We start from the raw sequence: 26,745 nt of genomic DNA, 5'->3' as shown, positions 1-26,745 counted from the left end.
GACAGAGTTTCACCGTGTTAGCCAGGATGGTCTCGATCGCCTGACCTTGTGATCCGCCCGCCTCAGCCTCCCGAAGTGCTGGGATTACAGGCATGAGCCACTGTGCCTGGCCGAGTTTCTGTGGTTTTAAGCCACCTCGTTTGTAAGATTTATGTGTGTGTGTTTTAAATTTTTTATTTTAAATTATTATGGATACATAATAGTTGTGTATATTTATAGGACATACGTAACGTGGTTTTGGGTTTTAGTGTTTTGTTTTGTTTTTTTTTTTTTGAGACAGACTCTGGCTCTGTTGCCCAGGCTGGAGTGCAGTGGTGAGATCATGGCTCACTGCATCCTTGATCTCCTGGGCTCAAGTGATCCTTCTGACTCAGCCTCCCATGTAGCTAAGACTATAGGCATGCCCCACCACATCCAGCCAATTTTTTTTTTTTTTTTTTTTTAGTAGAGATGAGGTCTCACTGTGTTGCACAGGCTGATCTTGAACTCCTGAGCTCAAGAGATCTTCCTTTCTCACCCTTCCAAAGTGCTAGGACTACAGGCGTGAGCCACTGTGCCTGTCCTTCCGTGATGTTTTGATATGGGCACACAATGTGTTAGTTTATAAAGTTTGTAATAATTTATCACAGGCTGCCATAGGAAACTAATATAGCTGAGTTTCCTGGTTCTTCTCTATATCACATCTGCTGGGGCTACATGTCCAAGATGGCTTCTTCACCCACTTGTCTGATGCCTGGGCTGAGATGGCTGAAACATCTGGGGCTCTATCTCCACATAGCATTTATACGTGAGTAGCCTGGGCTTCCTTACAGCATGGCGGTCTCAGGGCAGTAGTACTTTTACATGGCAACCAGTTTCGCCAGAGTGAGCGTTCTAAGATTCAGAAAGTGAGAAATGACAGTTTCTTAAAGCTTGATTCCAGAACACAGCACAGCAAAACTTCCACCATATTCTACTGGTCAAAGCAGTCACAGAGTCACTCATATAAGAAGTACAGACCTCACCTCTTTAAGCCACCACAATGACAGGTGGTGATATGTGATTAGAGAAAGCCCTAAACAAGGACCTTGTCCCTCACCTACCCCCAAATACCAGGGAAAAGACGTCTTTTTTTTTTTTTTTTTTTTTTTTTTTGAGATAGGGTCTCACTGTGTCATGCTGTGGTGTGATTTTGGTTCACTGCAACCTCCTCCTCCTGGGTTCAAGCGATTCTCTTGCCTCAGCCTTCCGAGTAGCTGGAATTACAGGCACCCACCACCTTACCCGGTTAATTTTTGTTAATTTTGGTAGAGACGGGGTTTTGCCATATTGGCCAGGCTGGTCTGAAACTCCTGACCTCGAGTGATCTGCCGACCTTGGCCTCTCAAAGTGCTGGGATTACAGGCATGAGCCACCACAGCCAGCCGAAGATGTCTTATTTTTTTTTCTTCATTAGCCACAAGGCTTGATGGGGAGTGTAATTTTTGTCTCCATGGGTTGCCTTAGCAAATGATGGGAAGAAACATGAATTTTTCAATGTTATGCTCCTAGAGTGCCATTGAAATGGTAGTTCTGGCTCTTTTTCTGACAGTCCTGAGGCATCCTGGAAAATAGAGCCCAGCCTTTATCCCGTCCCCAGCACATCAGGGGAAGTGCACTCCTGTCCTTATTCCTCACTGCAGTGCATGCAGGGAGTTCTGGCCATCAGATTATCTTCTATCCGTCTCCTGTCCCAAAGTACATTGGGAAATGTGGGGATGTCTCCTTAGAACAACAAAATAGTTGCAATCTTTGAAGTTTAGGAGACTAGAAGGTTAGTGTTCAGTGTGTGAGCTGGAAGGTTGCATTTGTAAGAATTAAAGAAAGAGGAGGCCAGGTGCAGTGGCTCATGCCTGTAATCCTAGCACTTTGGGAGACCTACGTGGGCAGATCACCTGAGGTCGGGAATGTGAGACCAGCCTGACCAACATGGAGAAACCCTGTCTCTACTAAAAATACAAAATTAGCCAGGTATGGTGGTGCATGCCTGTAATCCCACCTACTTGGGAGGCTGAGGCAGAAGAATTGCTTGAACCGGGAAGCAGAGGTTGTGGTGAGCCGAGATTGTGTCAGTGCACTTCAGCCTGGGCAACAAAAGTGAAACTTCATCTCAAAGAGAAGAAAAAGAAAACGAAACAGGAAAGAAACATGAAATGTGGCTTGACAGTGAAGGACAGGTTTATTTTAGAGAAAACAAACCTGAGAGGGGCTTTTGGCTGAGTTAAGTTAGAAAGCCCCCCCTTTTTTTTTCAGACTAAGGATATTTAGGGGTTTTGGAAGGGGGCGCTTATCATAGGTCCGGAATGTTTTTATGTGAGGAAAAGTTTATCGCGGGGTTAGAAAGTCTCTGGTCGGAGGGGAGGCTATCTGGGGGTTGGCATGTTTTTGGTCAGAAAGGGGTTTATCTTAGAGTTGGAATGTTTCTGGTTATGCTGACATTAGCCATTAGGCTGATGTTTTGGGGCTGGATTTAGCTGATTTTTAATCAAGGGGATCTAAGAATGGTGGTGTTTGTTCAAGATGGCGATGCTCCTGCTCCGTCAGCATTTGGAGTCCAGAAATAGATGTGGAGGCAGCCCCCACAAGGACTTCCAAGGTAGGCAGGGGCCTCAAACATGACCCCTGATTCCAGGAGCCTGTGGAAAGGTGTCCCCCACCATTTATCCTCCCAGAGATAGACACTACAAAGAAGGGCAGACCTCGCCTTGTTCACTGGTACAAAATCTTTATTTAAGTATAAAATAAATAATATGAATATTAATTAATAACAACGACAACACAACAGCGGCAACAATATTAATAATAACAAGAGCTCTCCCATTGGCCCATGGCCTTCCTCCAGCTTTTCTCTTCTGCTTCGCACAACTTTGTGATAGGTGTTTTCACAGCTGGCAAAACTGAGGCTCAGAGAGGTCAGCACACTGGCCTGAGGTCACACAGCAAGTCTGTAGGGCTGGAGCCAAGGGAAGGGCAAGGGGTCCCCTGGATCCAGCCAGGGCAGAGAGGGGGGTTTCAGGTTTAGGTCCAGAGGAGAGTGCCTCCCCACAGTCTGGCAGTCATTAACAGAGTGATGGTGAGGCTGAGATGGGCAGGGCCAGGCTGGGGAGCAGCCCCCTTGCGGTAGTGGACATCCAGGTCTGGGTGGTTACAGCCACTTTCAGTACAGCAGGAGACATTGATGTGATTCATGCTGAAGGCGTCACCCAGGTGGGCACGTTGGCACATTGAGGCAGTTACACAGCCTCTTACCATATAGCTTTGGTTTTTCGGTTCTGAGGAAAGAGAAGACGGAGTGAGACTTCCAGCTCCTGGGCCCAGGACTGGAATTCTCCAGTAGGTGACCTGCCACCTTCAGTGGGCGCCACCTTCACTACCACCTAGAAAAAGCAGCAGTTCTCAGGGCCAGGTGCGGTGGCTCATGCCTGTAATCTCAACACCTTGGGAAGCCAAGGTAAGAGGATAGCTTGACCCCAGGAGTTCCAGACCAGCCTGGACAACATACCAAAACTCTGTCTCTACAAACATAAAGTAAAAAAGCTGTAGTCCCAGCTACTTGGGAGGCTGAGATGAGAGGATCACTTGAGCCCAGGAGATGGAGGCTGCGGTGAGTTATGATCACGCCACTGCACTTCAGCCTCGGCAACAGAGTGAGACCCTGTCTCAAAGAACAAGCAAAAAAAGAGGAAGAAAGGAAGGGAGGGACGGGAGGGGCGGGGGGTGGGGGGGGGGGGGAGGGGAGGGGAGGGAGGGGAGGGGGGAGGGAGAGAGAGAAGGAGGGAAAGAGAGAGAGGAAGGAAAGGAAGAAAGAGAGAGAAAGAAAGAGGAAGGAAAGAAGAAGGAAGGAAGGAAGGAAGGAAGGAAGGGAGAGGAAAGGAAGCGAGCAGCGGTTCTTAAAGTGTGGCTCAGGGACCCCTGAGACCCTTTCAGGAGATCTGTGAAATCAAAATGATTCTCATGATAATACTAAAACATGGCTTTTTCACTCTCATGTGTACAATGGACTTTTCCAAAAATTCCAGGACATGTGATATTGCAACAGACTGAAAGCAGAAGCTTCCATGAGGACCCAGCTGTCTTCTATTAAGCTGGACATTAAAGAGATGTGATGTACAACACAGCAAAATCATGCCAGTTTTCTCTCTCTTTTTTTTTTTTTTTTTTAAGATGGAGTCTCACTCTGTTGCCCAGGCTGGAGTGCAGTGGCACGATCTTGGCTCACTGCAACCTCCGCCTCCCGGGTTCAAGCAATTCTGCCTTAGTCTCCCTAGTAGCTGGGACTACAGGCGCGCGCCAGCACGCCCGGCTAATTTTTGTATTTTTAGTAGAGATAGGGTTTCACCACATGGCCAGGCTGGTCTCGAACTCCTGACCTCATGATCTGCCCACCTGGGCCTCCCAAAGTGCTGGGATTACAGGTGTGAGCCCCCATGTCTGGCTGTCATTACATTTTTTCTTTGGAAACTATAGTCATTTTTCATTAAAATGTTATTTATGTTAATGTGTAATGAGTTTTTATTGTTATAAGATGAATTCATAAATAAACCTTTAAAGATTTCTCAGTTTTGGCTGGGCACGGTGGCTCACACCTGTAATCCCAGAACTTTGAGAGGCTGAGGTGGGCAGGTCATGAGGTCAGGAGATCGAGACCATCCTAGCCAACATGGTGAAACCCCGTCTTTACTAAAATTACAAAAATTAGCTGGGCATGGTGGTGCTTGCCTGTAATCCCAGCTACTCAGGAGGCTGAGGCAGGAGAATCGCTTGAACCCAGGAGGCAGAGGTTGCAGTGAGCCGAGATCCCACCACTGAATTCCAGCCTGGCGACAGAGCAAGACTCCATTTCAAAAAAAAAAAAAAAAAAATTCTCAGTTTTATTTTTATTTATTTATTTATTTATTTATTTATTTATTTATTTGAGATGGAGTTTCGCTCTTGTTGCCCAGGCTGGAGTGCAATGGCACGATATTGGCTCACTGCAACCTCTGCCTCCCGGGTTCAAGCGATTCTCCTGCCTCTGCCTCCCGAATAGCTGGGATTACAGGCAGGCGCCACCACGCTCGGCTAATTTCGTATTTTTAGTAGAGGCGGGGTTTCTCCATGTTGGTCAGGCTAGTCTTGAACTCCTGACCTCAGGTGATCCACCTGCCTCAGCTTCCCAAAGTGCTAGGATTATAGGCGTGAGCCACTGCACCTGGTTCCCAGTTTTATTTTTAAGGTGGCATTTATCTATAGAAATTGCTGACATAAACAGTAAACAACAATTTTTTTTTTAGACAAAGTCTCACTGTGTCAGCCAGGCTGGAGTGCAGCGGGTTGATCCCCACTCACTGCAACCTCCTCCTCCTGGGTTCAAGTGATTCTCATGCCTCAGCTTCCTGGGTGGCTGGGGTTACAGGTGTGGGCCATCACTATACGCAGATAATTTTGCTATTTTTTTGTACAGACAGGGTTTCACCATGTTGGCCAGGCTGCTCTCATACTCCCAACCTCAGGTGGTCCTCCACCTCGCCCTCCCAAAGTGTTGGGATTACAGGCGTGAGCCACCACACCTGGCTAACAATAATTTTTAAGAGCATAAATAAGTTGAGACCAAAAAGTTTGAGAACCACTGGAATACAAAGATCTTTCCAGGACACCACAAGATAAAAGCCTAAGCTGTCTTCAGCAGATCCCCACAACCCATAAGAAATCTTGCCACCAAAGAATTCCATTTTTCTTTCCCTTTTTCTTTTTGCAGAAATGGGGGTCTTGCTATGTTGCCCAGGCTGGTCTCAAACTCCTGGCCTCAAGACATCCTCTGGCCTCAGCCTCCCAAAGTGCTGAGAGTACAGGCTTCAGCCACCGCATCCAGCCAGAATTCCACTTTTCTATGGCAAGAATGTCCGCATCCTGATGGACAAGTCCTAATTCCTTACAACAATATTCACCCACCTGAAGGAAATCCCACCTTTTCCACAGGGAGACCCACCACAGTTAAGTCCAGCTTAACTGGAAGTCAATCTCTTGCAGAACTCTTCACCCGCAATAAGTGTTCCCTCCCAGCCTCGGAGAGGGCCTCACCGTAAGTGCCGGTGGCTACCAGACATTGATTCATGGGGCCTCGGCAGTCAATGAGGAAAGTCTCTTCAGAGGAGCATCCGTGGGTGCTGTTCCCCTTGCAGCTGTAACACTGGTGGCCATTCTGTGGCAGAGTTTCAAGCTCCAGGACTTAGGAGAAGACCAGAGACACAGAGACCAAGAAAATTAGTGCTTGGATCCCCACTTCCTTGAATGACCTCCCCAGGACTCCCACTCCGAGCCAGAGATGTCATGGAGCCACCTTGTGGTCAGGCGTCTGAATGGCATTTGGAGCGGGATGGTTTTTGAGTGCTTAAGAGAAACCGCAACTTTCAACTCCCCCAGCCCCATTTCTGGCCAGGCACTGTGCTGGGTGCTGGGTCAGCAACTATGTAAGATGAAACCGTCCTTGCCCTCACAGAAGTTACAATTTATTTATTTATTTTTGATACAGAGTCTCACTTTGTTGCCCAGGCTGGAGTGCAGTGGCGCAGTTGTAGCTCACTGCAGCCTCGACCATCCCAGCTCAAGAGATACTTCCACATCAGCCTTCTGAGTAGCTGGGACTACAGGCATGCACCACCATGCCCGGCCGATTTTTCTATTTTTTGTAGAGATGGGGTTTTGACACGTTGCTCAGCTGGTCTCAAACTCCTGGGATCAAGGAATCTGCCTGCCTCAGCCTCCCAATGTTCTGGGATTACAGATGTGAGCCACTGTACCTGGTCAGAACTTGCAAGTTATTACTATTATTATTACTAAAAAAATTCTTTGAGATGGGGTCTTGCTATGTTGCCCAGGCTTGTCTCAAACTCCTGGCCTCAGGTGATCTTCCCACCTCCGCCTCCAAAAGTGCTGAGATTACAGGTGTGAGCCACTGTGCCCAGCCAGAATTTACAATTTAGAGCTACGCTTCCCAATCTGGTAGCCACTGGCCACATGTGGTTGTTTACATTTAAATAAATTAATATTAAACCAAATCTTAAAATTCAGTTAGCATTTCAAGTGCTCACTGACCACATACAGTGGTGGCTGTAATATCGGACAGGACAGATATGGAACATTTCCATCTGTTGACAGTTGCTGGGTAATAGAGACAGGGATCTAGATTACACTGGAGGGGAGGGACAGTGAAAGCATCCCTGAAGATGATACATGAAAGCTGAGGCCTAATGGATGAGAAGTTGCCAGCAGGGTGAACTCTTGGGGAAGGCGTGTTCCAACGGAGGATACTGCATATGCAAGGTCTATGAGGCCAGATGGGTTTTGGTGGTTATGGAAGCCAAATGAACGTCAGCACAGTGGCTCATGCCTGTAATCCCAGCACTTGGGGAGGCTGAGGCAGGAGAATAGCTTGAATCTGGGAAACGGAGGTTGCAGTGAGCCAGGATCACTCCACTGCACTCCAGCCTGGCTGACAGAGTGAGACTCCATCAGAAAAGAGAGGGGGAGGAAGGAAGGAAGGAAGGAAGGAAGGAAGGAAGGAAGGAAGGGAGGAAGGGAGGGAGGGAGGGAGGGAGGGAGGGAGGGAGGGAGGGAGGGACGGAGGGAGGGAGGGACGGAGGGAGGGAGGGAGGGAAAGAAAGAAAGAAAGAAAAAGAAAGAGAAAGAAAGAAAGAGAAAGAAAGAAGAAAAAAAGAAACTAAATGAAGGTCAGGCACAGTGGCTCATGCCTGTAATCCCAGCACTTGGGGAGGCCGAGGCAGGAGAATCGCTTGAACCTGGGAGGCGGAGGTTGCAGTGAGCCCAAATCGCGCCACTGCACTCCAGCCTGGCTGACAGAGCAAGACTCCATCAGAAAGAAAGAAAGAGAGAAAGAGAGAAAGAGAGAGAGAGAGAGAGAAAGAAAGAAAAAAGAAAGAGAGAGAGAGAGAGAGGGAGGGAGGGAGGAAGGAAGGAAGGAGAAAGAAGGGAGGGAGGGAGGAAAGAGAAAGGAGGGAGGAAGGAAGGAAAGAAAGAGAAAGAGAAAGGAGAGGAGAGGAGAGGGGAGGGGAGGGGAGGGGAGGGGAGGAGAGGAGAGGAAAGGAAAAGAAGGTGAGGCACAGTAGCTCATGCCTGTAATCCCAGCACTTGGGGAGGCGGAGGCAGGAGAATCGCTTGAACCTGGGAGGCAGAGATTGCAGTGAGCCAAGTTCGCTCCACTGCACTCCAGCCTGGCTGACAGAGCGAGACTCCATCTCAAAAGAAAAAAAAATTAGAAAAAGAAACTAAATGAAGGTCAGGCACAGTGGCTCATGCTTGTTATCCCAGCACTTTGGGAGGTCAAGGCAGAAGGATTGCTTGAGCCTGGGAGTTTGATACCAGCCCGGGAAACATAGTGAGACCCCATCTCTACAAAGGTTTTAAAATTTAGCTGGGTGCGGCTGGGCGCGGTGGCTCACACCTGTAATCCCAGCACTTTCGGAGGCGAGGCGGGCGGATCACAAGGTCAGGAGATCGAGACCATCCTGGCTAACACGGTGAAACCCTGTCTCTACTAAAAATACAAAAAAATTAGCCGGGTGTGGTGGCGGGCGCCTGTAGACCCAGCTACTCCAACGGCTTAGGTGGGAGGAACTCCGGAGCCCAGGAGTTTGAGGCTGCATCGAGCCATGATCATGCCAGTGCACTCCAGCCTGGGTGACAGAGCGAGACCCTGTCTCCCCCATACCCCTCCCCCGCAAAAATCGCTCGCTGCTGGGTTGAACCTTGGCTGTATGGTGGCAGGAGTGGAAGCAGGGAGACCAGAGGAGAGGTCATTGCAACAACCTGAGCAAGAAGTCAGCGTGGCTCAGCCCAGGTGGTGGCAGTGGAGGTGGGGAGGAGTGGGAAAATTTGAAAGACACAAAAAAGACAGGAAGCTCAGGTCTTGGCAAGGGCTGATAGTCAGTATCATTGAATTCTTACAAAATTCTTCTTTTGAAGAAAAGCCTGGCCAGGCACAATTGCTCATGCCTGTTATCCCAGCACTTTGTGAGGCCAAGGCAGCCAGATCACTTGAGGTCAGGAGTTCGAGACCAGCCTGGCCAAAATGGTGAAACCCCTATCTCTACTAAAAATACAAAACTTAGCTGAGCGTGGTGGTGGGCACCTGTAATCCTAGCTACTCAGGAGGCGGAAGCAGGAGAATCGTGAACTCGTGAGCAAAGGTTACAGTGAGTGGAGATCAATCCATTGCACTCCAGCCTGGGCAACAGAGTGAGATTCCATCTCAAAAAAAAAAAAAAAAAAGGCCTGATACTGCCATTTTTCAGAAAAGGAAACAGAGGCGCCAGAGAGGAGTCGATTGCCGGAGAGTGACTGCGCAGCTGTCTGCCTGAGTGCATGCTCCTGCCCAACCCCAGGCCTTGCCTGTGTCTCCCGTTCCTTACTTGGGCCCTCGTTGCATTTGGTGGTGTTGCAACACTTCAGGAAGTGGAAGGTGTCGTTGTTGTGGAAACCACTGGAGCCTGGGCAGCCGGGAAGGTAGCCACAGCCTCGGAGGTGGCGGTCATCCTTTGGACGCCCTGTGGGGGCCAGGGAACAGAGGTCAGATGTCAGATTGTGAATGAGGGACTAAGATGGGATTTGCCCGCAATAGCAGGCATTCAACCATTCACTACTTCACCCTTCATCATAGGACCCTCATTTTATCTAGGACAGTCATAGATCTTGTCAAAAACTACATATTCCAGCCTCTCTAGGTACAGTCATGTGATGAAGTTCGGACCAATGTGATATAAATAGAAGTGCTTTCTGGGACTTCCAGAAAGGAGAACACTTACAAAAGGAGCAGTGCCCCCTTTTTTGTTCCTTCTTTCCTTCTTCCTCCTTCCTGGAACTTAGATGTGAGACCCGGAGCTCCAGCAGCCATTTTGGACTATGAGGCATTTTGAGAATGGAAGTGATGTGTAAGAAACAAGAAGGTGGCTGGGCATGGTGGCTCATGCTAGCAATCCCAGCACTTTGGGAGGCTGAGGCAGGTGGATCACAAGGTCAGGAGTTCGAAACCAGCCTGACCAACATGGTGAAACCCTGTCTTTACTAAAAATGCAAAAATTAGCCAGACGTAGTGATGCACATCTGTAATCCCAGCTACTCAGGAGGCTGAAACAGGAGAATTGTTTGAACCTGGGAGGCGGAGGTTGCAGCAAGCCGAGATCATGCCATTGCACTCCAGCTGGGCGACAGAGAGCGAGACTCCGTCTCAAAAAAAAAAAAAAAAGAAACAAAAAGAAACAAGAAGGCATCTGGGTTCTTGGTGACTCTGGAACTGTCCTTGTGGCCCTGGACCTCTTGCGTATGAGAGAACTTAGTCCCTTGCTGACATCCCTGTTACTCTGGAGTTGTTAAGTACAGTCTTGGGGAGGAGCAGAGCAGGGAGGAGGAGTTGCTGGCAGGTTGGGGCTCACCTTCTTCACCCTCCTGGATCCAGTGGGTCACCACATCCAGGCACTGTTCTTCAGGGTTGCGGCATTGCAGGCTCTGGTGCCGGCCCCTCTCACAGCTCATGTCTGATGAGCCACAGGAAATGCATTCAAGGTAACGGCTTCGGGAAAAGGTGACAGCCCGGCCTGTTTGGAAGAGGGGGAGGGGAGTGAGACTCCATGGGGACAGTCCTGGAGCCCCAGCTCTGCAAGGACTCACTGGGCATCAATTCCTCCTTATCCCACCCTGTAGCCAGTTAGTGAGCCCTGTCTATTCTGTCTGCTGAATCTTTCTAGAATCCACGCCCTCCTTTCCAGCCCCATGGATCAGTCCAGCTCAGACCTCCTTCAACTCCAGCTACCTCCCTAGCCTCTGGGTTTCCATTCTTGTCACCCCCTACTCACCCCAGTGCAGCATTTCCACATGGCCCTAGAAGTGTATTTCTTTCCCGTTTTTTTTTTTTTTTTTTTCCTCTGAGACAGAGTCTCACTCCATCACCCAGGCTGGAACGCAGTGGCACCATCTTGGCTCACTGCAACCTCCACTCCCTGGGTTCAAGTGATTCTCCTTAGCCTCCCGAGTAACTGTGACTACAGGCGTGCACCACCACGCTGGGCTAATTTTTGTATTTTTAGTAGAGACAGTAGTAGAGCTGGTCTCGAACTCCTGACCTCAAGTGATCTACCTGCCTCAGCCTTCCAAACTGCTGGGATTACAGGCATGCGCCACCGCATCCGGGCCCTTAGAAGGGTATTTCTAATACTCATATTTGACCCTGTCTCTTCTCTCCTCAAGACTCTTCCATAGCTCCCTACTGCCATCAAAATAAAATCCAAGATCTCTCATCCTGGCTAACACAGTAAAACCCCGTCTCTACTAAAAATACAAAATAATTAGCCGGGCGTGGTGGCGGCGCCTGTAGTCCCAGCTACTCAGGAGGCTGAGGCAGGAGAATGGCGTGAACCCGGGAGGCGGAGCTTGCAGTGAGCTGAGATCCGGCCATTGCACTCCAGCCTGGGCGACAGAGCGAGACTCCGTCTCAAAAAATAAATAAATAAATAAATAAAATAAAATCCAAGATCCTCAGTATGGGATTCAAAGCCCATCAAATACTGAGGCCCGAGCACCTCTCCTGCCTCGTCTCCCTCCACTACACCCTCAGACTCTACTCCACACTGACTTCCCACAGTCTGCGGCTACACATGTTGCCTGCCATCCAGGCCTTTGCATATGCCGTTGTCTCTGTCTAGAACACCTTTCCTTTGCTCTCTGCCTTCCCTAACTCCTACTCATTCTTCAGGTGTCAGCTCCAATTTTACCTCCTCTGGGAAGCCTTTCCTGATCCACCAGGCTGGAGCAGCTCCCACACACCCCTGGACTCCCGCATCCCACTCTGGGTGGTCACTGTCTGGTGACAGGTATGTCTCCTCTACTGGACTGTGAGCTCCAGGAGGGCAGGGCCAGGGGCTGTCTTGATCACTATTGTGTCCCAGCACCACCTGGCACAGGGCCAGGGACAGATAAGATATTCAATACCTATTTGTGAAATGAATGAATGAATGAGGAATTACTTAAAACCCTTCTCTGTTCTCTGTGGTAGCCTGTCTCCAAAATGGCCCCCAATAATCTCTGCTCCCTGGTATTCATGCCCTTAAAGAATAGGGCTGGCTGGGTGCAGCGGCTCATGCCTGTAATCCCAGCACTTTGGGAGGCCAAGGTGGGAGGATTGCTTGAGTCCGGGAGTTTGAGGTCAGTCTGGGCAATATAGCAGGACTCTGTCTTTAAATTAAAAACAAAAAAAGAAAAAAGAAAAAAGAATAAGGATGCCCTATGTAGTCAACTGGATATTACGGAAATGATGGTGTGTGCCTTCTGTGGCTAGATCATAGAACACATGGCAATTTCTGCTTGGCTGTCTCTCTTGGGTCATCTTTTCTGGGAGAAGCAGCAGCCATGTTGTGAGGACACTCAAGTAGCACCATGGGGAAGTTCATGTGGCAGAACTGAGGCCTGTGCCAAAGCCATGGGAGGGGAGCATTCATGTGAGTGAAGCTACCTTGGGAGCCTTCAGATGATTGTAACCCCAGCTGACATCTTGACTGCAGGCTCATGAAGGATCCTAAGCCAGAACCACCTAGCTAAGCCACTCCAGGGTTTTTGACCTTCAGAAACTTTGTAAAATAATGCATGCTTATTTTATTGCTGCAATCTGTAATGCAGCAATAGAGAATAGATAAGCAATCGATAATACACTACCTAATTGTCCCGGGAATCAAAGACTCACTTGACTGATTCCTGATCACTTTGCCTTTTGCACGAACCTTGCGGTGTTGGCCAACTGGATCCGTTACTTTTCCCTGGAAACACCAGAGTCATTCCTCTGCCCAGCCCTTGGCTCACACCATTTCCCATACTTGGCATGCCCTCCCTGTCCTGACCCAAGACACATCTAAGCTGAGTCCAAGCCAAGTCTTAAAAAAGTGAGAGGACCATGTCAGCCAAGGCTCTCAACTGGCAGGCCGCTAGCTGTAATTAGGCGAATCATTTACATCCAAAGCCCAATCATCCCCCTCAAAGAAAAATAACTACAAGGCCACCCATGTCTTCTCATACAAACTTCCATGAAAATGAAAACACAAATTCTCATCATTGCCAAAATAGCTGTTCACACCTAGAACGCCTTTTCCTTGTGCCCTACTTTCTCTAACTCCTACTCATTCTTCAGCTGTCATCTTCAATTTTACTTCCTCTAGGAAGCCCTCCCTGACCCATCAGCCTGGAACAGGTACCTGCTCTGAGCTCCCACTGCCCCCTGAATTCCCCATTTCTGGTTCTGCCCACTCTGGGTGGTCACTCACGGGTCTCCTGTGTGAACTCTTTTTATGCCACTCTTCTAAATGCCAATGATCCTCAGGGCTATTTTCTTTTCTTTTCTTTTCTTTTTTTGAGATAGAGTCTTGCTGTGTCCCCACGGCTGGAGTGCAGTGGCACAATCATGGCTCACTGCCACCTCGACCTCCCTAAGCTCAGGTGATTCTCCCATCTCAGCCTACTGAGTAGCTGGGACTATAGGCGTGTGCCAGTACACCTGGCTAATTTTTGTATTTTTTGTAGAGACAAGGTCTTGCGATGTTACCCAGGTTAGTCTCGAACTCCTGGACTCCAATGATCCTCTCGCTTTGGCCTCCCAAAGTGCTGGGATTACAGACGTGAGTACTGTACCTGGCCAGGGCTCTGATTTAAGCCCTTTTTATTTCTCACAGTATAGACTCTTTCATGGGGTAAATATTGAAATGACTTCATTTCCATCTATCTGCTCATCACTCACAAATCTCTCTCTAGTCCAGGCTTCTCTCTGAGCTCCAGACCTGTACATGCAACTGTCTCTTCAAGGCCCCATGGCTATACCTCAAACACCTGTCCCAAACAGAACTCCCCATCTTCTCCCACAACTGCTCTTTTTCTTGAAGTTCACGCGTCCAAGGCGGCCCCATCCAGTCCCTAGGGCGGAACCTGGCAGACCCCTTGGTCTTCCACATCTGTGGATCAATCCACATGCTTCTACTGTTCCATCTTCTAGCTCTTTAATCCTTTTGCTCTGCTGTTTCTGACCTCTATCAAGCATAACTGCAGAGTTCTTCATTTGAGTCACTGTTCTATATTTTCTGTTGGACTCTTAAAAAATGGATTCCTTGATTGGGTGCAGTGGTTCATGCCTGTAATCCCAGCACTTTGGGAGGCCAAGGCGGGTGGATCACGAGGTCAAGAGATTGAGACCATCCTGGCCAACATGGTGAAACCCTGTCTCTACTAAAACACAAAAATTAGCCAGACATGGTGGCAGGTGCCTGTAGTCCCAGCTACTTAGAAGGCTGAGGCAGGAGAATTGCTTGAACCCGGGAGGCGGAAGTTGCAGTGAGCCGAGATCATGCCACTGTACTCTAGCCTGGCAACAGAGTAAGACTCCGTCTCCAAAAAAAAAAAAAGGATTCCAGGTGTTAAAATGTGCCCATTCTTCTGTTTTCCTGAATATATTGATTGTAGCAATTTTCATGTTTCCTATAATCCAATATCTGAATCACTACAATTCTGTTTCTATAGTTGGATTTTTCTCTTAGTTTCTGGTCAATTGGTCCTTTTTATTTTCTTCAGGATACCCTGTAAGATTTTGTTGTTGTTGTTTATTTTTTGTTTTGTTTTGTTTTGAGGCAGAGTCTTGCCCTCTCGCCCAGGCTTGAGTGCAATGGTGCGATCTCAGCTCACTGCAACCTCCTTATCCCGGGTTCAAGCGATTCTCCTGCCTCAGCCTCCCAAGTAGCTGGTATTACAGGCGTACGCCACCATACTCAGCTAATTTTTTCTTTTTTGTATCTTTAGTAGAGAAGGGGTTTCACCATGTTGGCCAGGCTGGTCTTGAACTTCTGACCTCCTGATTCGCCCACCTCAGCCTCCCAAAGTGTTGGGATTAGAGGTGTGAGCCACCATGCCCAGTCTGTTTTTTTTTTTTTTTAAGATGGGGTCTTTCTACATTGTCCAGGCTGGTGTGCAGTGGTATTCATAGGCATAATCCTGCTACTGATCAGCACAGGAGTTTTGACCTGCTCCATTTCTGAGCTGGGCTGCTCCAACCCCTCCTTAGACAACCTGGTAGTCCCCTGCTCCTGGGAGATCAACATATTGATGCCAAACTTAGTTCAGACACCCTATTGATATAGCACATTACAGCCCAGAACTCTCAGGCTGAAGTAATCCTTCCAAGTAGCTGGGATTATAGACGCATGCCACCATGCCTCGCTATCTTGTACATTTTGATCAGATGCCAGACATTATAGATAAAAATCTGTCAAGGGCCTAAACGATGTTTTCTTCTTCCACAGAGAGTCAGGTTTTCATTCCTGTCAAGTATTGGACCTAGGCTTGTTTAGGGCTCTTCTATTTCACTTTGGCCCTTACCCCTAGGGTGGTCTTAGGGGGAAAGCCTGAGATGCTTACCAAGGCCTCTCCAGCTTGGCAACCTGTGTCCCCAGCATCACATGTCTGCTGGAAGCCTTGTTCGCTTTTGTAGCTTCCCAGTTGCTATTTTTCTCTTCCAAGTTTCTTGGACTCTCACCCTGTGCATGTACAGCTTGCCAATGACTTGAGGGAGATTTGTTTGCAGGTTGGGAACTCCCTTTTCTGTGGTCCCATCCATTCCAGGATTTTAACTTTCATCTTCCAGACATTCTGGCAGCCCCAAACTCCAACCTCCGTCTTCTCAGTCTAGCGACTCTTTCTGTCTGGGCTCTATTTCCCTTCCACAGCAGCAGATTGGCAAGTGCACTCCGGGAAAAAGCCAGGTTGTCTGTGGAACCCACATTTTATGCTTCCCTTATTTCAGAGGTTGTAGTGCCTCAAGTTTCTCCTTTCTTTCTTTCTTTTTTCTTTTTGAAACGGAGTCTTGCTCTGTCGCCCAGGCTGGAGTGCAGTCGTGTGATCTTGGCTCACTGTAACCTCTACCTCCCAGGTTCAAGCAATTCTTGTGCCCCAGCCACCCAAGTAGCTGGGACTACAGGCATGTGCCACCACACCTGGCTAACTTTTGTATTTTTAGTAGAGACGAGGTTTTGCCATGTTGCCCAGACTGGTTTTGAACTCATGAGCTCAAGCAATTCACCTGCCTTGGTCTCCCAAAGTGCTGGGATCACAGGCATGAGCCACTTCGCCCGGCCAAGTTTCTCCTTTCATTTGCTGCTCTCCAGTGACTTCATTGTTTATTATTTGTCCAGCATTTGTAACTGTCATTGGCAGAAGGGTTGGTCTGATACAAGTCACTCCATCATGACCAGAATTGCAGGTCCCCTCCCACATTTAATCTACCACTAAGGCCTGCTTCTAAATAGCTCTTTTTTGGCTTTTGTTGAGACAGGGTTTTTCTCTGCCGCCCAGGCTGGAGTGCAGCGGTGTGATCACTGCAGCCTCCAGCTCCTGGGCTCAAGCAATCCTCCTGCCTTGGCCTTCCAAAGTGCTGGGATTACAGATGTGCGCCACTGTGCCTAGCCTGAACAGCTCTTAAATCTATCCATTTCTCTTCCTCTGCATATCTGACACCCTAGTCCTGCTGCCCTCTTCTCCACCTGGACAACCTCACCCACGCCCAGGTTGGTTTCCTGTCATCTACTCTTGCTTCCTTTCAATCTATCTTCTGTCCTGAGGTCAGAATAATTTGTTAAAAATATAAATGAGGGCCGGGTGCAGTGGCTCAAGTCTGTAATCCCAGCACTTTGGAAGGCTGAGGCGGGCAGATCACGAGGTCAAGAGTTCAAGACCAGCCTGGCCAACACGGTGAAACCCCATCTCTACTAAAAATACAAAAAAATTAGCCGGGCGTGGTGGCGGGTGCCTGTAGTCCCAGTTACTTGTTAGGCTGAGGCAGCAGAATCGCCTGAACCTGGGAGGCAGAGGTTGCAGTGAGCTCAGATCGCACCATTGCCCTCTAGCCTGGGCAAAAACAGAGAAACTCCGTCTCAAAAAAAATAACAATAAATAAATGTGATCATTACATTCGCTGTTTAAAACCTTCTGTGATGCCCCAGTGCTCCCAGGACGACGTCTAGAAGCCCCTGTGTAACATGCTCCTGCCAAGCTTTCCAGCTCATCTTGTCCCACTGTTTCCTTCATCCAGCCACACTGCTTTTGGCCACCTTTGTATCCGTTGCTCCCTCTGCTGGACTGCTGGAAAACCCTTTCCACTGTCTTTTTTTTGTTTTTTTGTTTTTGACAGGATCTCGCTCTGTCACCCAGGCTGGGGTACAGTGGCACGATCATAGCTTATTGCAGCCTCCACCACCTGAGCTAAAGTGATCCTCCTGCCTCAACCTCCCAAGGAGCTGGGATCACAGGCATATGCCATCACGTCTGGCTAATTTTTGTATTTTTTGTAGAGTCATGTTGCCTAGGCTGCTCTGGAACTCCTGGGCTGAAACAGTCCTCCCACCTGGGCCTCCCAAAGTGTTGGGATTACAGGCATGAGCCACCGCACCCGGCCTCCACTGGCTGTTTAATAGTCTGATTCCCACTCATCCTTCAAGATCCAGCTTAGCTATTGCTTCCCCTAGGAAACCTTCCCTGACCTGAGTCAGGTATCTCCTCTGGGGTCCCACAGCCCCTACTCTTCCCTCATCCCAGCCCTGAACCCTCTGCCTGTGTTTCCCCCTTCCTAGCCCAGACTAATCTATTAGGTTGGTGCAAAAGTAACTGCGGTTTCTGCTGTTGCTTTTAATGGCAAAAGCCGCAATTACTTTTGCATTAACCTAATAATCAGTCACTGTCTGGTGATGGGTCTGTCACCCCTATACACACACACACACACACACACACACACAGGACTGTGAGTCCCATGGAGTCAGGCAGTGTGGGGAAAACAGACACAGTAACAGGCTGATCTCTCTTTCTTTTCCCCACAAGGCAGGGCACAAGGCTGTCTTGGTCCCTGCTGTGTCCCCAGCATCATATAAGTACTGAGTGCAGTTTAACCAACTATTCAAGTTGCCACAAGCAGGATACAATGGCATTATAAATGGGGATGAGGCCGGGCGCAGTGGCTCACGCTTATAATTTCAGAACTTTGGGAGGCTGAGGCGGGTGGATCACCTGAGGTCGGGAGTTCAAGATCAGCTTGACCAACATGGAGAAACCTCGTCTCTACTAAAAGTACAAAATTAGCCGGGCGTGGTGGCGCATGCCTGTAATCCCAGCTACTTGTGAGAATGAGGCAGGAGAATCGCTTGAACCCGGGAGGTGGAGGTTGCGGTGAGCTGAGATCGTGGCATTGCACTCCAGCCTGGGCAATAAGAGTGAAATTCCATCTCAAAAAAAATAAAAAGAAAAGAAAAGAAATAGGGAGGATATAGGTATCTCAGTTATTAGATTACTGAATTGACAGCTGCTGCTCCAAGCTCCTGGTGGACCCCGACCACTCCCAACTCTCTCCCCAGGACCCTTCCTGTCCCTGTGACCCATCATGGAAAGGGGTAACACCAGGCCCAGCAGGGGACTCCAGGAGTTTGTCGCGGCACTCATCAATATTTTTAAATATTTTCACTATCATCTCTGATTGAATGCACTACTTAGACCCAAGTATTGGTGCTTTCCTTAAGCGCATCTCACCGAGACAGGAAGCCCACATCCTCTCTTGTCACTTCCTCAAAACAAACATCTGATTTGGCCCCGCCAACAGATTAGTGTTTGAGGACAGGAACGATGAAAACCAGGCAGAATCAGGAAGAGTGAAGAACAAAGAAAACCCAGTGCAAACTCAGCCCTCTGCTCACTGCCGTCACCGTGACTAGACTGGCCTTACCCTATTTCCTTCCTCGCTAGGTCCAGAAAGAGGAATCTCTTTCACAGATGGATCCATGCACTGTGGACCCATTCCTTCCCCACCCTTCCTGTCCTGTGGGAATTTAGGAGAATTTGACCTTTTCTAAGTCTTTTTCTTAAAATGATCAGAGCCTGAAGCCATGGAATTTGACAAAGGTGCTTATGGATATTTCTTTCTCTCTCTCTCTTTCTTTCTTTCTTTTCTTTCTTTCAGACAGGGTTTATGTCTCTTTCTATGTTTCTCTTTCTTTCTCCTTCCTTCCTTCCCTTTTCTCTTTCTTTCTTTCTTTCTCTTCTTTCTCTCTCTCTCTTTTTCTTTCTTTCTTTCTTTTTCTTTCTTTCTCCTTCCTTTTTTCTTTCCTTCTTTGTGTCCCTTCCTTCCCTTCTCTCTTTCTTTCTCTTCCTTTCTCTCTTTCTGTCTCTCTTTCTTTCTTTCTTTCTTCTTTCCTTTCTGACAGGGTCTCACTCTGTTGCCCAGGCTGGAGTGCAATGGCATGATCACAGCTCACTACAGCCTTGATCTGCCAGGCTCAAGTAATCCTTCCACCTTAGCCTCCTGAATAGCTAGGACTACAAGTGTGTACCGCTATGTCCGGCTACTTTTTGTTTATTTTTTGCAGAAACTGGGTCTCACTATGTTGCCCAGGCTGGTCTTAAACTCCTGGGCTCAAGCAGTTCTCCCGCCTTGGTCTCGCAAAGTGCTTGGATTACAGGTGTGAGCCACCACATCCAGCCTGTTATGGACATTTCTTCACATTTTTTGTTTTCACTGCCCAAGCCAGAGACCATCTATTGCAGAGGATTCTCCCAGCCTACTGTGGCCCATTTAATCCTCCCCTCTTTTGACTTCCCTTAAGAACATCAAGTCTTTGCTTGAATCCTGGCCCCTCAGCATCTATTGCTTGGACCATCTCCCATCCCAATGGATTGGGTAGGACCATCTCCTGCCCAGTCAGATGGACAAACATCACTGAGACGTCTCATCTATGTCTCATGCACGCGTGTGAGCTTAAGGGCAGAGTTGCAAGTTATACCTAACAACCACACATACAAACATGCAGGATGGGGATTGGGTTAAGGATGAAAGTAATTGTGTCATTGGGGTGGGGATTTGGATAGTCTGAGATGGGGATGGGGTTGATTTGGGGATGGGGCTGGAACTGTGTTTGGAACAGGGCTGAGTTTGAGTTGGGAACAGTGTTGGGGTAACATGAAGTCGGGGATAGGATTGAAGGTGAAGCTGAGTTGGGGTTGGATATTGGGTCAAGAATGGGTTGGGGATGGGGCTGAGCTAGAGATGGGTTGGGTTGGGGTTGGGACTTGGATAAGGCATGCAGTTGGGGTTCGGCTAATGTAAAGTTAAGAGTAGGATTGGGATGATGATGAGGTTGAGCTGGACATGGCTTGGGGTTGGGGATGGCAAGGGCTGCCGTACTCACCAGAGTTGCCCTGGTTGCACAAGTCTAACCCACACACAACCTCGGTAAGGCTGGTGATCTTCAAGCCAGTCCGATAGCTCATGGTCCTGTTGGTCTTCTCTGAGTGGGTACAGCTTTTCTCCACCAGCTCCAGCTCTTCCCCTTCTGCAAGGAGGGGATCTTCATTACCACAGAGGCTCCTCTCAGCCCAACCAGACTCTGACAGTCCTGGTCTCAAGGTCACCCGCTCCCAGGGCTGATTTTTGGTAGGCCTCTTCTCTTGTTTGAGTCCAACTCTGTCTTTTTCTAGAGTTAACCTTGACTCTACCCCCATTCCAACAAGGAGCCTGCTCTATTTTATTTTAATTAATTTTTTTTTTTTCTTTTTCCGGGAGACAGGGTCTTGCTCTGTCACCCAGGCTGGAGTGCAGTCGCAAGATCTCAGCTCACTACAACCTCTGCCTCATGGATTCAGGCGATTCTCCTGCCTCAGCCTCCCAAGCAGCTGGGACTACAGGCACATGCCATCACACTTGGCTAATAATTAATTAATGTTTTAAGAGACAAGGTATCGGCCAGGTGTGGTGGCTCATGCCTGTAATCCCAGCACTGGGAAGCCAAGGTGGGCAGATCACGAGGTCAGAAGATTGAGATCATCCTGGCTAACACAGTGAAACCCCGTCTTTACCAAAATGTTTTTTGCATTTTGCAAAAATGCAAAAAACACCAGGTGTGGTGGCGGGCACCTGTAGTCCCAGTTACCTGGGAGGCTGAAACAGGAGAATCACTTGAACACGGGAGGCAGAGGTTGCAGTGAGCTGAGACTGCACCACCGCACTCCAGCCTGGGCGATAGATTGAGACTCCATCTCAAAAAAAAAAAAAAAAAAAAAGAAAAGAAAAGAAAAAAAAAGAAACAGGGTCTCACTCTGTCACTCAGGCTGGAGTGCAGTGGTGCAATCATAGCTCACTGCAACCTTGACCTCCCAGGCTCAAGCAATCCTGCCTCCTCAGCCTCCCGAGTAGCTGGGACTACAGGCGCCCGCCACCACGCCCAGCTAATTTTTTTTTTTTAATTTTTAGTAGAGACGGGGTTTCACCAAGTTAACCAGGATGGTCTCGATCTCCTGACCTCGTGATCCACCCGCCTCGGCCTCCCAAAGTGCTGGGATTACAGGCGTGAGCCACCATGCCTGGCCCCATTATGTAATTATTACCACAGTGTCTTCTGCTGCTGACTTGCTGACTGACTTAAAGTCATTTCCATTTTCTTCTTTTCTTTCTTTCTCCCCTTCCTTCCTTCCTCCCTCCTCTCTCCCTCCCTTCCTCCCTTCCTTTCTCTTTCTTTCCTTTCTTCCCTTCCCTTCCTCTTTCTCTCTCTCTCTCTCTCTCTCTTTCTTTTTTTCTTGAGATGGAGTTTCGCTCTTGTCGCCTAGGCTGGAGTGCAATGGCATGATCTCAGCTCACTGTAACCTCCGCCTCCCGGGTTCTAGCAATTCTCCTGCCTCAGCCTCTCGAGTAGCTGGGATAACTGGCACCCAACACCACACCTGGCTAATTTTTGTATTTTTTAGTAGAGACAGGGTTTCACCATGTTGGCCAGGCTGGTCCTGAACTCCTGACCTCAGGTAATCCACCTGCCTCAGCCTCCCAAAGTGCTGGGATTACAGGCATGAGCCACCACGCCCGGCCCACATTTCTCTCTTTCGTTCATTTTTTTTGACAGGGTCTCACTCTGTTGCCCAGGCCAGAGTGCAGTAGCATGATCTCAGCTCACTGCGACCTCCGCCTCCCAGGTTCAAGCAATTCTCCTGTCTCAGCCTCCTGAGTAGCTGAGATTACAAGTGCGTGCCACCACACCTGGCTAATTTTTCCTTTTTTTTTTTCTGTAGAGACGGGTGTTTCACCATGTTGGCCAGGCTGGTCTTGAACTCCTGACCTCAAGCAATTCATCTGCCTCTGCCTCCCAAAGTGCTGGGAATACAGGTGTGAGCCAGTGCCCGGCCTGTTTCCAGTTTTCCATGTCACAAACATTGCTGCTAAGAACATTCTTATACATGTATCCCTGGGTATATGTGGCCAAGGTTCTTTGGCATTTCTGCATGCCGAGGAGTTGAGCTGTAGCATATGCTAATCTTCTTCTGGACTAGATATTGCCAAATCGCTCTAGGTGGTTGATGTGCCAATTTACTCCCCCACCGCAGACACGGTCTGCAACTCCACATCCTTACTAACCAGGGTATTGTCAGATTTTTAAAGGCTTGCCAGTCTGGTGGGTGTGAAATGGGCTCTCCTTGTTTGTTTGTTTGTTTTTAGTTTGCATTTCCCAGTTACGGGTGAGGAAGGTTTCTCAATCACTCGCGTTCCATGCTGCGCTGGAGGGGTGTGTGTGTGGGAGGGAAGCTCACCTTCCCACATGCGCACGATCGTGGTCCTGCAGAGGTCCTGTCCTAGGGCGCACTCTTCCACCCGGCAATCCCCGTTGCTCTTACACTGCATGCACCGCAGGCCCCAAGAGGCTAGGGGAAGGAGGGAGAGGAGAGGAGAGGAGAGGAGAGGAGAGGTTAACTTCGCTTAGCTCCAAGACCCCCCGCTCGCCCCTGCATGTCCCAATACCAACACCAAGTCTCTAGGCCCCGTCCATTCTGATTCGTGTTCCATGTTCTGCTGGGTTCCGGCCGGCGGTACTTCCAGTCTGTCCTTTGTCCACGTTCTACCTCCATCCCCCTAACTGAACGTTCTATCCCTGCCCACAAGTCCTTTCCCAAAGTCCTGTCCTGGCCTGTTTTTCCTTTCATTCTGTCCTCGTGAGGCGTATATCCTGACAGTCCCCGCCCTCTCTGTCTATCAGTACGTTCTATTCCTGCTCCCATTAGGCCCTTCTCACCGCGCCGGCCCTCGGTCGATCACGCCTCTCCAGTTCCACTAGGGGAGTTCTAGCCTCACCCCACCCCTGTCTATCTTTATGTTATACCGCCACTCCTAGTGCCCTAATGGAACTATTCCTCCACTCTCCCCCTGGTTCTACCCGGCTCCAGAGCCTCTCCCCGCTCCCCGCCCACTTGTTTATTCCCAAATTGTAGCCCGGGCCATCAGCCCTCCCGAGTTTCTATCTTCAGATACTCTAGTTTCCCGCGAAGTTCTGTCTCCGCTCTCCAGCTCCCCAACTAGGTTTTGGCCCCGCCCTAGACTCCTCCTCGAGGTTCTAGCCCCGCCCTCTAGCTCTTCCTGAGCTAATCTTCTCGCCCCCTGGCTTCTCCCCGATGCCATAACCCCGCCCCTAGCTCCTCCTCGAGGCTCTAGTCCTGTCCTCTAGCTCCTCCTTGTGGGTTTTTTTTTTTTTTTTTTTTTGAGACAGAGTCTCGCTCTGCCGCTGGGGCTGGGGCTGGAGTGCAGTGGCCAAGTCTCAGCTCGCTGCAAGCTCTGCCTCCCGGGTTTACGCCATTCTCCTGCCTCAGCCTCCCGAGTAGCTGGGACTACAGGCGCCCGCCACCTCGCCCTGCTAGTTTTTGTATTTTTAGTAGAGACGGGGTTTCACTGTGTTAGCCAGGACGGTCTCGATCTCCTGACCTCGTGATCCGCCCGTCTCAGCCTCCCAAAGTGCTGGGATTACAGGCTTGAGCCACCGCGCCCGGCCTCCTCCTCGTGGTTCTAATTTTGCCCTTTAGCTTTCCCCGAGGCTCTCCCCTCCGCTAGTTCTTCCCTGAGGTCATAACTCCACCCCAGTCCCTCCTTGAGGTTTCAGCCCCACCCTGTACTCCTCCCCGAGGTCGTAACCCCGCCCCTTGGCCCCTTGAGGTCCTAACTCAGCCCCGTAGGTCCTCCCCAAGCTTATAACCCCGCCCCTAGCTCCTCCTTGACGTTCCAGCCCCGCCCTCTAGCTCCTCCCCGATGTTATAATCCTATCTCTTAAGATTCTAGTCCCGCCTTCCAGCTCCTCCCCGAGGTTATAAGTCCGCCCTCTAGTTACTCCTCGAGGTTATAACCCCGCCCTCTGGCTCCGCCTCGAGGTTCTAGCCCCGCCCCTAGCTTATCCTCGGGGCTCTAACCTCTCCCCAAGCTCTTCCTTGAGGTTCCAGCCCTGCCCTCTGGCTCCTCCCCGACACTCTCTCCCCGCCCCAGGCTCCTCCCCGAGATTGTAGCCCAGTCCCTAGGCCGGGTCCGGACCTCCGGGCCTTCCCCGACATCCCTTTCCAGCTGTGCGTTCAGAGTATCCCGGAGTTGTTACTCATTCCAGGCCTCCCGCGGTCTCGAGCGCTTTCCGGGTTATTCATTGCGGCCGCAACACCCCGTGGCCACCCGCCCTGACTCAGTTCCTTCTCAAATTCCTCGTTTCTCTACCCAGTGCCCCCCACATTTTCCGGGGAAGTAGGTGAGAGTCGCCTCAGTGAGAGGGAAAGGTCCTGAGGGACAGTCCCGGGTCTCCAGCACTGGCTCTGCACCGCTCAGTCAGCCTCCCTTGGCCCTTTTGTAAAAGGGAGTCCTGTCCCCTCGTTTCTCGGAGAGGGAGACCTGGCAGCATGGACAGCGCTGGGGGGCGCTGCGGGGTCAGATCCTGCTTATTCGAGCACTGGCTGTGTGATTTTAGGCCAGTTATCTAACCTCTCTGTGCCCCAGTTTCCTCTGCGAAACGAAATTAATAATAGTCCCATCGTCAAACGAAATTAATAATAGTCCCATTTTATAGTTCCTTGAAATTACAAGGAAGAGGCTTCGAAGAGCTCCATTAAAAAAAAAAAAAAAAAGCACTTGGGCTGGGCGCGGTGGCTGACGCCTGTAATCCCAGCACTTTGGGAGGCCGAGGCAGGGGGATCACGAGGTCAGGAGATTGAGACCATCCTGCCTAACACGGTGACACCTGGTCTCTACTAAAAATACAAAAATTAGCCGGGGGCGATGGCAGGCGCCTGTAATCCCAGCTACCCAGGAGGCTGAGGCAGGAGAATCGCTTGAACCCGGGCGGCAGAGGTTGCAGTGAGCCAAGATCGCGCCACTGCACTACAGCCTGGGTGACAGAGTGAGACTCCGTAAAAAAAAAAAAAAAAAAAGCACTCACTAAATTATGTAAAGCTAAATGCCTTTGCTCCACTAATATTTCCGTAGCTACCGAGAGCCAGGTACTGCGCCGCGTAGCGTTGCACAAAGCACGAAAATTACTATAATTTGATTAGGGAGGGTGCTGGGGACTGAACCCCATTCCTCAACTCATCCTCTGACAACCCCCACTCCCCTCAATCAGACCCTGTTCCAGGCGCAGGCGTTCGGGACCCAGCCCCTACCTGGGACGCAGGTGTGGAGCAGCAGCAGCAGTGGCAGCAGCAGCGGGTGACCCATGTCGCCAGGGCAGCTCCTGTGCGCGGGGTCCCTGCACTTCTTCTCTCCTTCTGGCCTCAGGAAGGAGGCAGTTTTGTGGCCCCAGGGGCTCCTCCCAGACGTTTTGTGAAAGAGCGAGTCAGCCCCAGATGCGTGGGCGCCTCCCCCTCCTCCCGTAGGAACCTCCTCCGCCCCAAACTTCCCTTCCCGGGGCGCGGCCAGCTGGTGGTGAAGGGGTTGGCTCGGCCCTGACTCATGGAGCTGTGGTCACAGCTGTGTCCCCAGACTGCCTGGGTGCAAATCCCAGTTCTCTCTCTTCCTAATGTGGGACCCGGGGCAATCGCTCTCCACTGCTGTAAAATGAAGATAAAAGCTTTGACGGTAAATATGAATGTGGCTGATTATTAGATAACAGGATTTTTGTTAGTTTTGTCAAATGTCCTTATCTAGAGAGGCATCCTGAAATATGCATCTCTTAAACACTTAACACACTTAACCCTTGCTTTGCTTCCTGCTGTGCCCCCAGCTCCTGGACCAGTGCCCAGCACAAAGTAGGTCCTTGGTAAATGTTAAAAGAATGCGTTGAGCCCTCCATTTCGGCCAGCAGCTATTCCAAGCATTGCACCTACATTAAAACACTTAATGGTGAAACCCCGTCTCTACTAAAAATACAAAAATTAGCCGGGCGTGGTGGCATGCGCCTGTAATCCTAGTTACTTAGGAGGCTGAGGCAGGAGAATCGCTTGAACCCGGGAGGCGGAGGTTGGGTTGCAGTGAGCCGAGATCGTGCCACTGCACTCCAGCCTGGCACAGAAGGAGACTCCGTCTCAAAAAACAAACAAAAAACATTTCAGCCAAAAATGTAAAAAGATACACTGTTACGACAATGGCTTTGTGCTTAGGTGGATTCTTTTTTTTCTTTTTTCTTTTTCTTTTCTTTTTTTTTTCCAGATGCTCACTAGAGTATTTAGGGGTGAATGTGACTGATGTCTGCATTTTTTTGTTGTTGTTTTGGAGATTTTTGGTTTTTTTTTCTTTTTTTTTTTCCTTTTTCTTTTGTTTTCATTTTGATGTCTGTATTTATTTTATAATACTTTAGAAGAGGTCAGATGAGGTGGTTCATGTCTGTAACACCAATGCTTTGGGAAGCCAAGGCAGGAGGATCACTTGGGGCCAGGAGTTCAAGACCAGCTTGG

At 49.5% G+C, this 26,745-nt stretch overlaps 1 protein-coding gene across 5 annotated transcripts; it reads right to left on the bottom strand.

The window, feature by feature from the left end:
- Positions 1-413: 413 nt before the first annotated feature.
- On the bottom strand, positions 414-26,031 carry PLAUR (plasminogen activator, urokinase receptor). Of its 5 annotated transcripts, none has more exons than XM_017952955.3 (7): positions 25,516-25,795; positions 22,645-22,755; positions 20,259-20,402; positions 10,446-10,607; positions 9,426-9,560; positions 6,079-6,225; positions 414-873 (listed from the first exon to the last, which is right to left on the bottom strand). In XM_017952955.3, exons 1-7 carry the CDS (start codon positions 25,568-25,570, stop codon positions 782-784), a joined length of 846 nt encoding a protein of 281 aa, XP_017808444.2. In that variant the 5' UTR covers positions 25,571-25,795; the 3' UTR covers positions 414-781. The 5 variants fall into 5 exon arrangements, with proteins under 5 accessions (XP_017808444.2, XP_003915697.2, XP_021786837.2 ...); XM_003915648.5 differs by lacking the exon at positions 414-873 and adding an exon at positions 2,727-3,290; XM_021931145.2 differs by lacking the exons at positions 414-873; positions 9,426-9,560 and adding an exon at positions 2,727-3,290 and having other exon boundaries at positions 25,516-26,031.
- Between the last annotated feature and the right edge of the window lie 714 nt (positions 26,032-26,745).

The sequence above is a fragment of the Papio anubis genome, chromosome 20 (genome assembly GCF_008728515.1).
Source record: "Papio anubis isolate 15944 chromosome 20, Panubis1.0, whole genome shotgun sequence".
NCBI lineage: Eukaryota > Metazoa > Chordata > Mammalia > Primates > Cercopithecidae > Papio > Papio anubis.
Note: the sequence above shows the minus strand (reverse complement) of the source record. Positions and strands in the feature narration are given on the sequence as shown.

Coding starts and splice junctions, on each gene's coding strand:
- PLAUR (XM_003915648.5), bottom strand. CDS start 25,570: ATGGGTCACCCGCTGCTGCTGCCACTGCTGCTGCTGCTCCACACCTGC. Junction 22,756..25,515: donor GCTCCACACCTGCGTCCCAG/GTAGGGGCTGGG, acceptor TCCTTCCCCTAG/CCTCTTGGGGCCTGCGGTGC. Junction 9,561..10,445: donor GATCCAGGAGGGTGAAGAAG/GTGAGCCCCAAC, acceptor TGGCCCCCACAG/GGCGTCCAAAGGATGACCGC.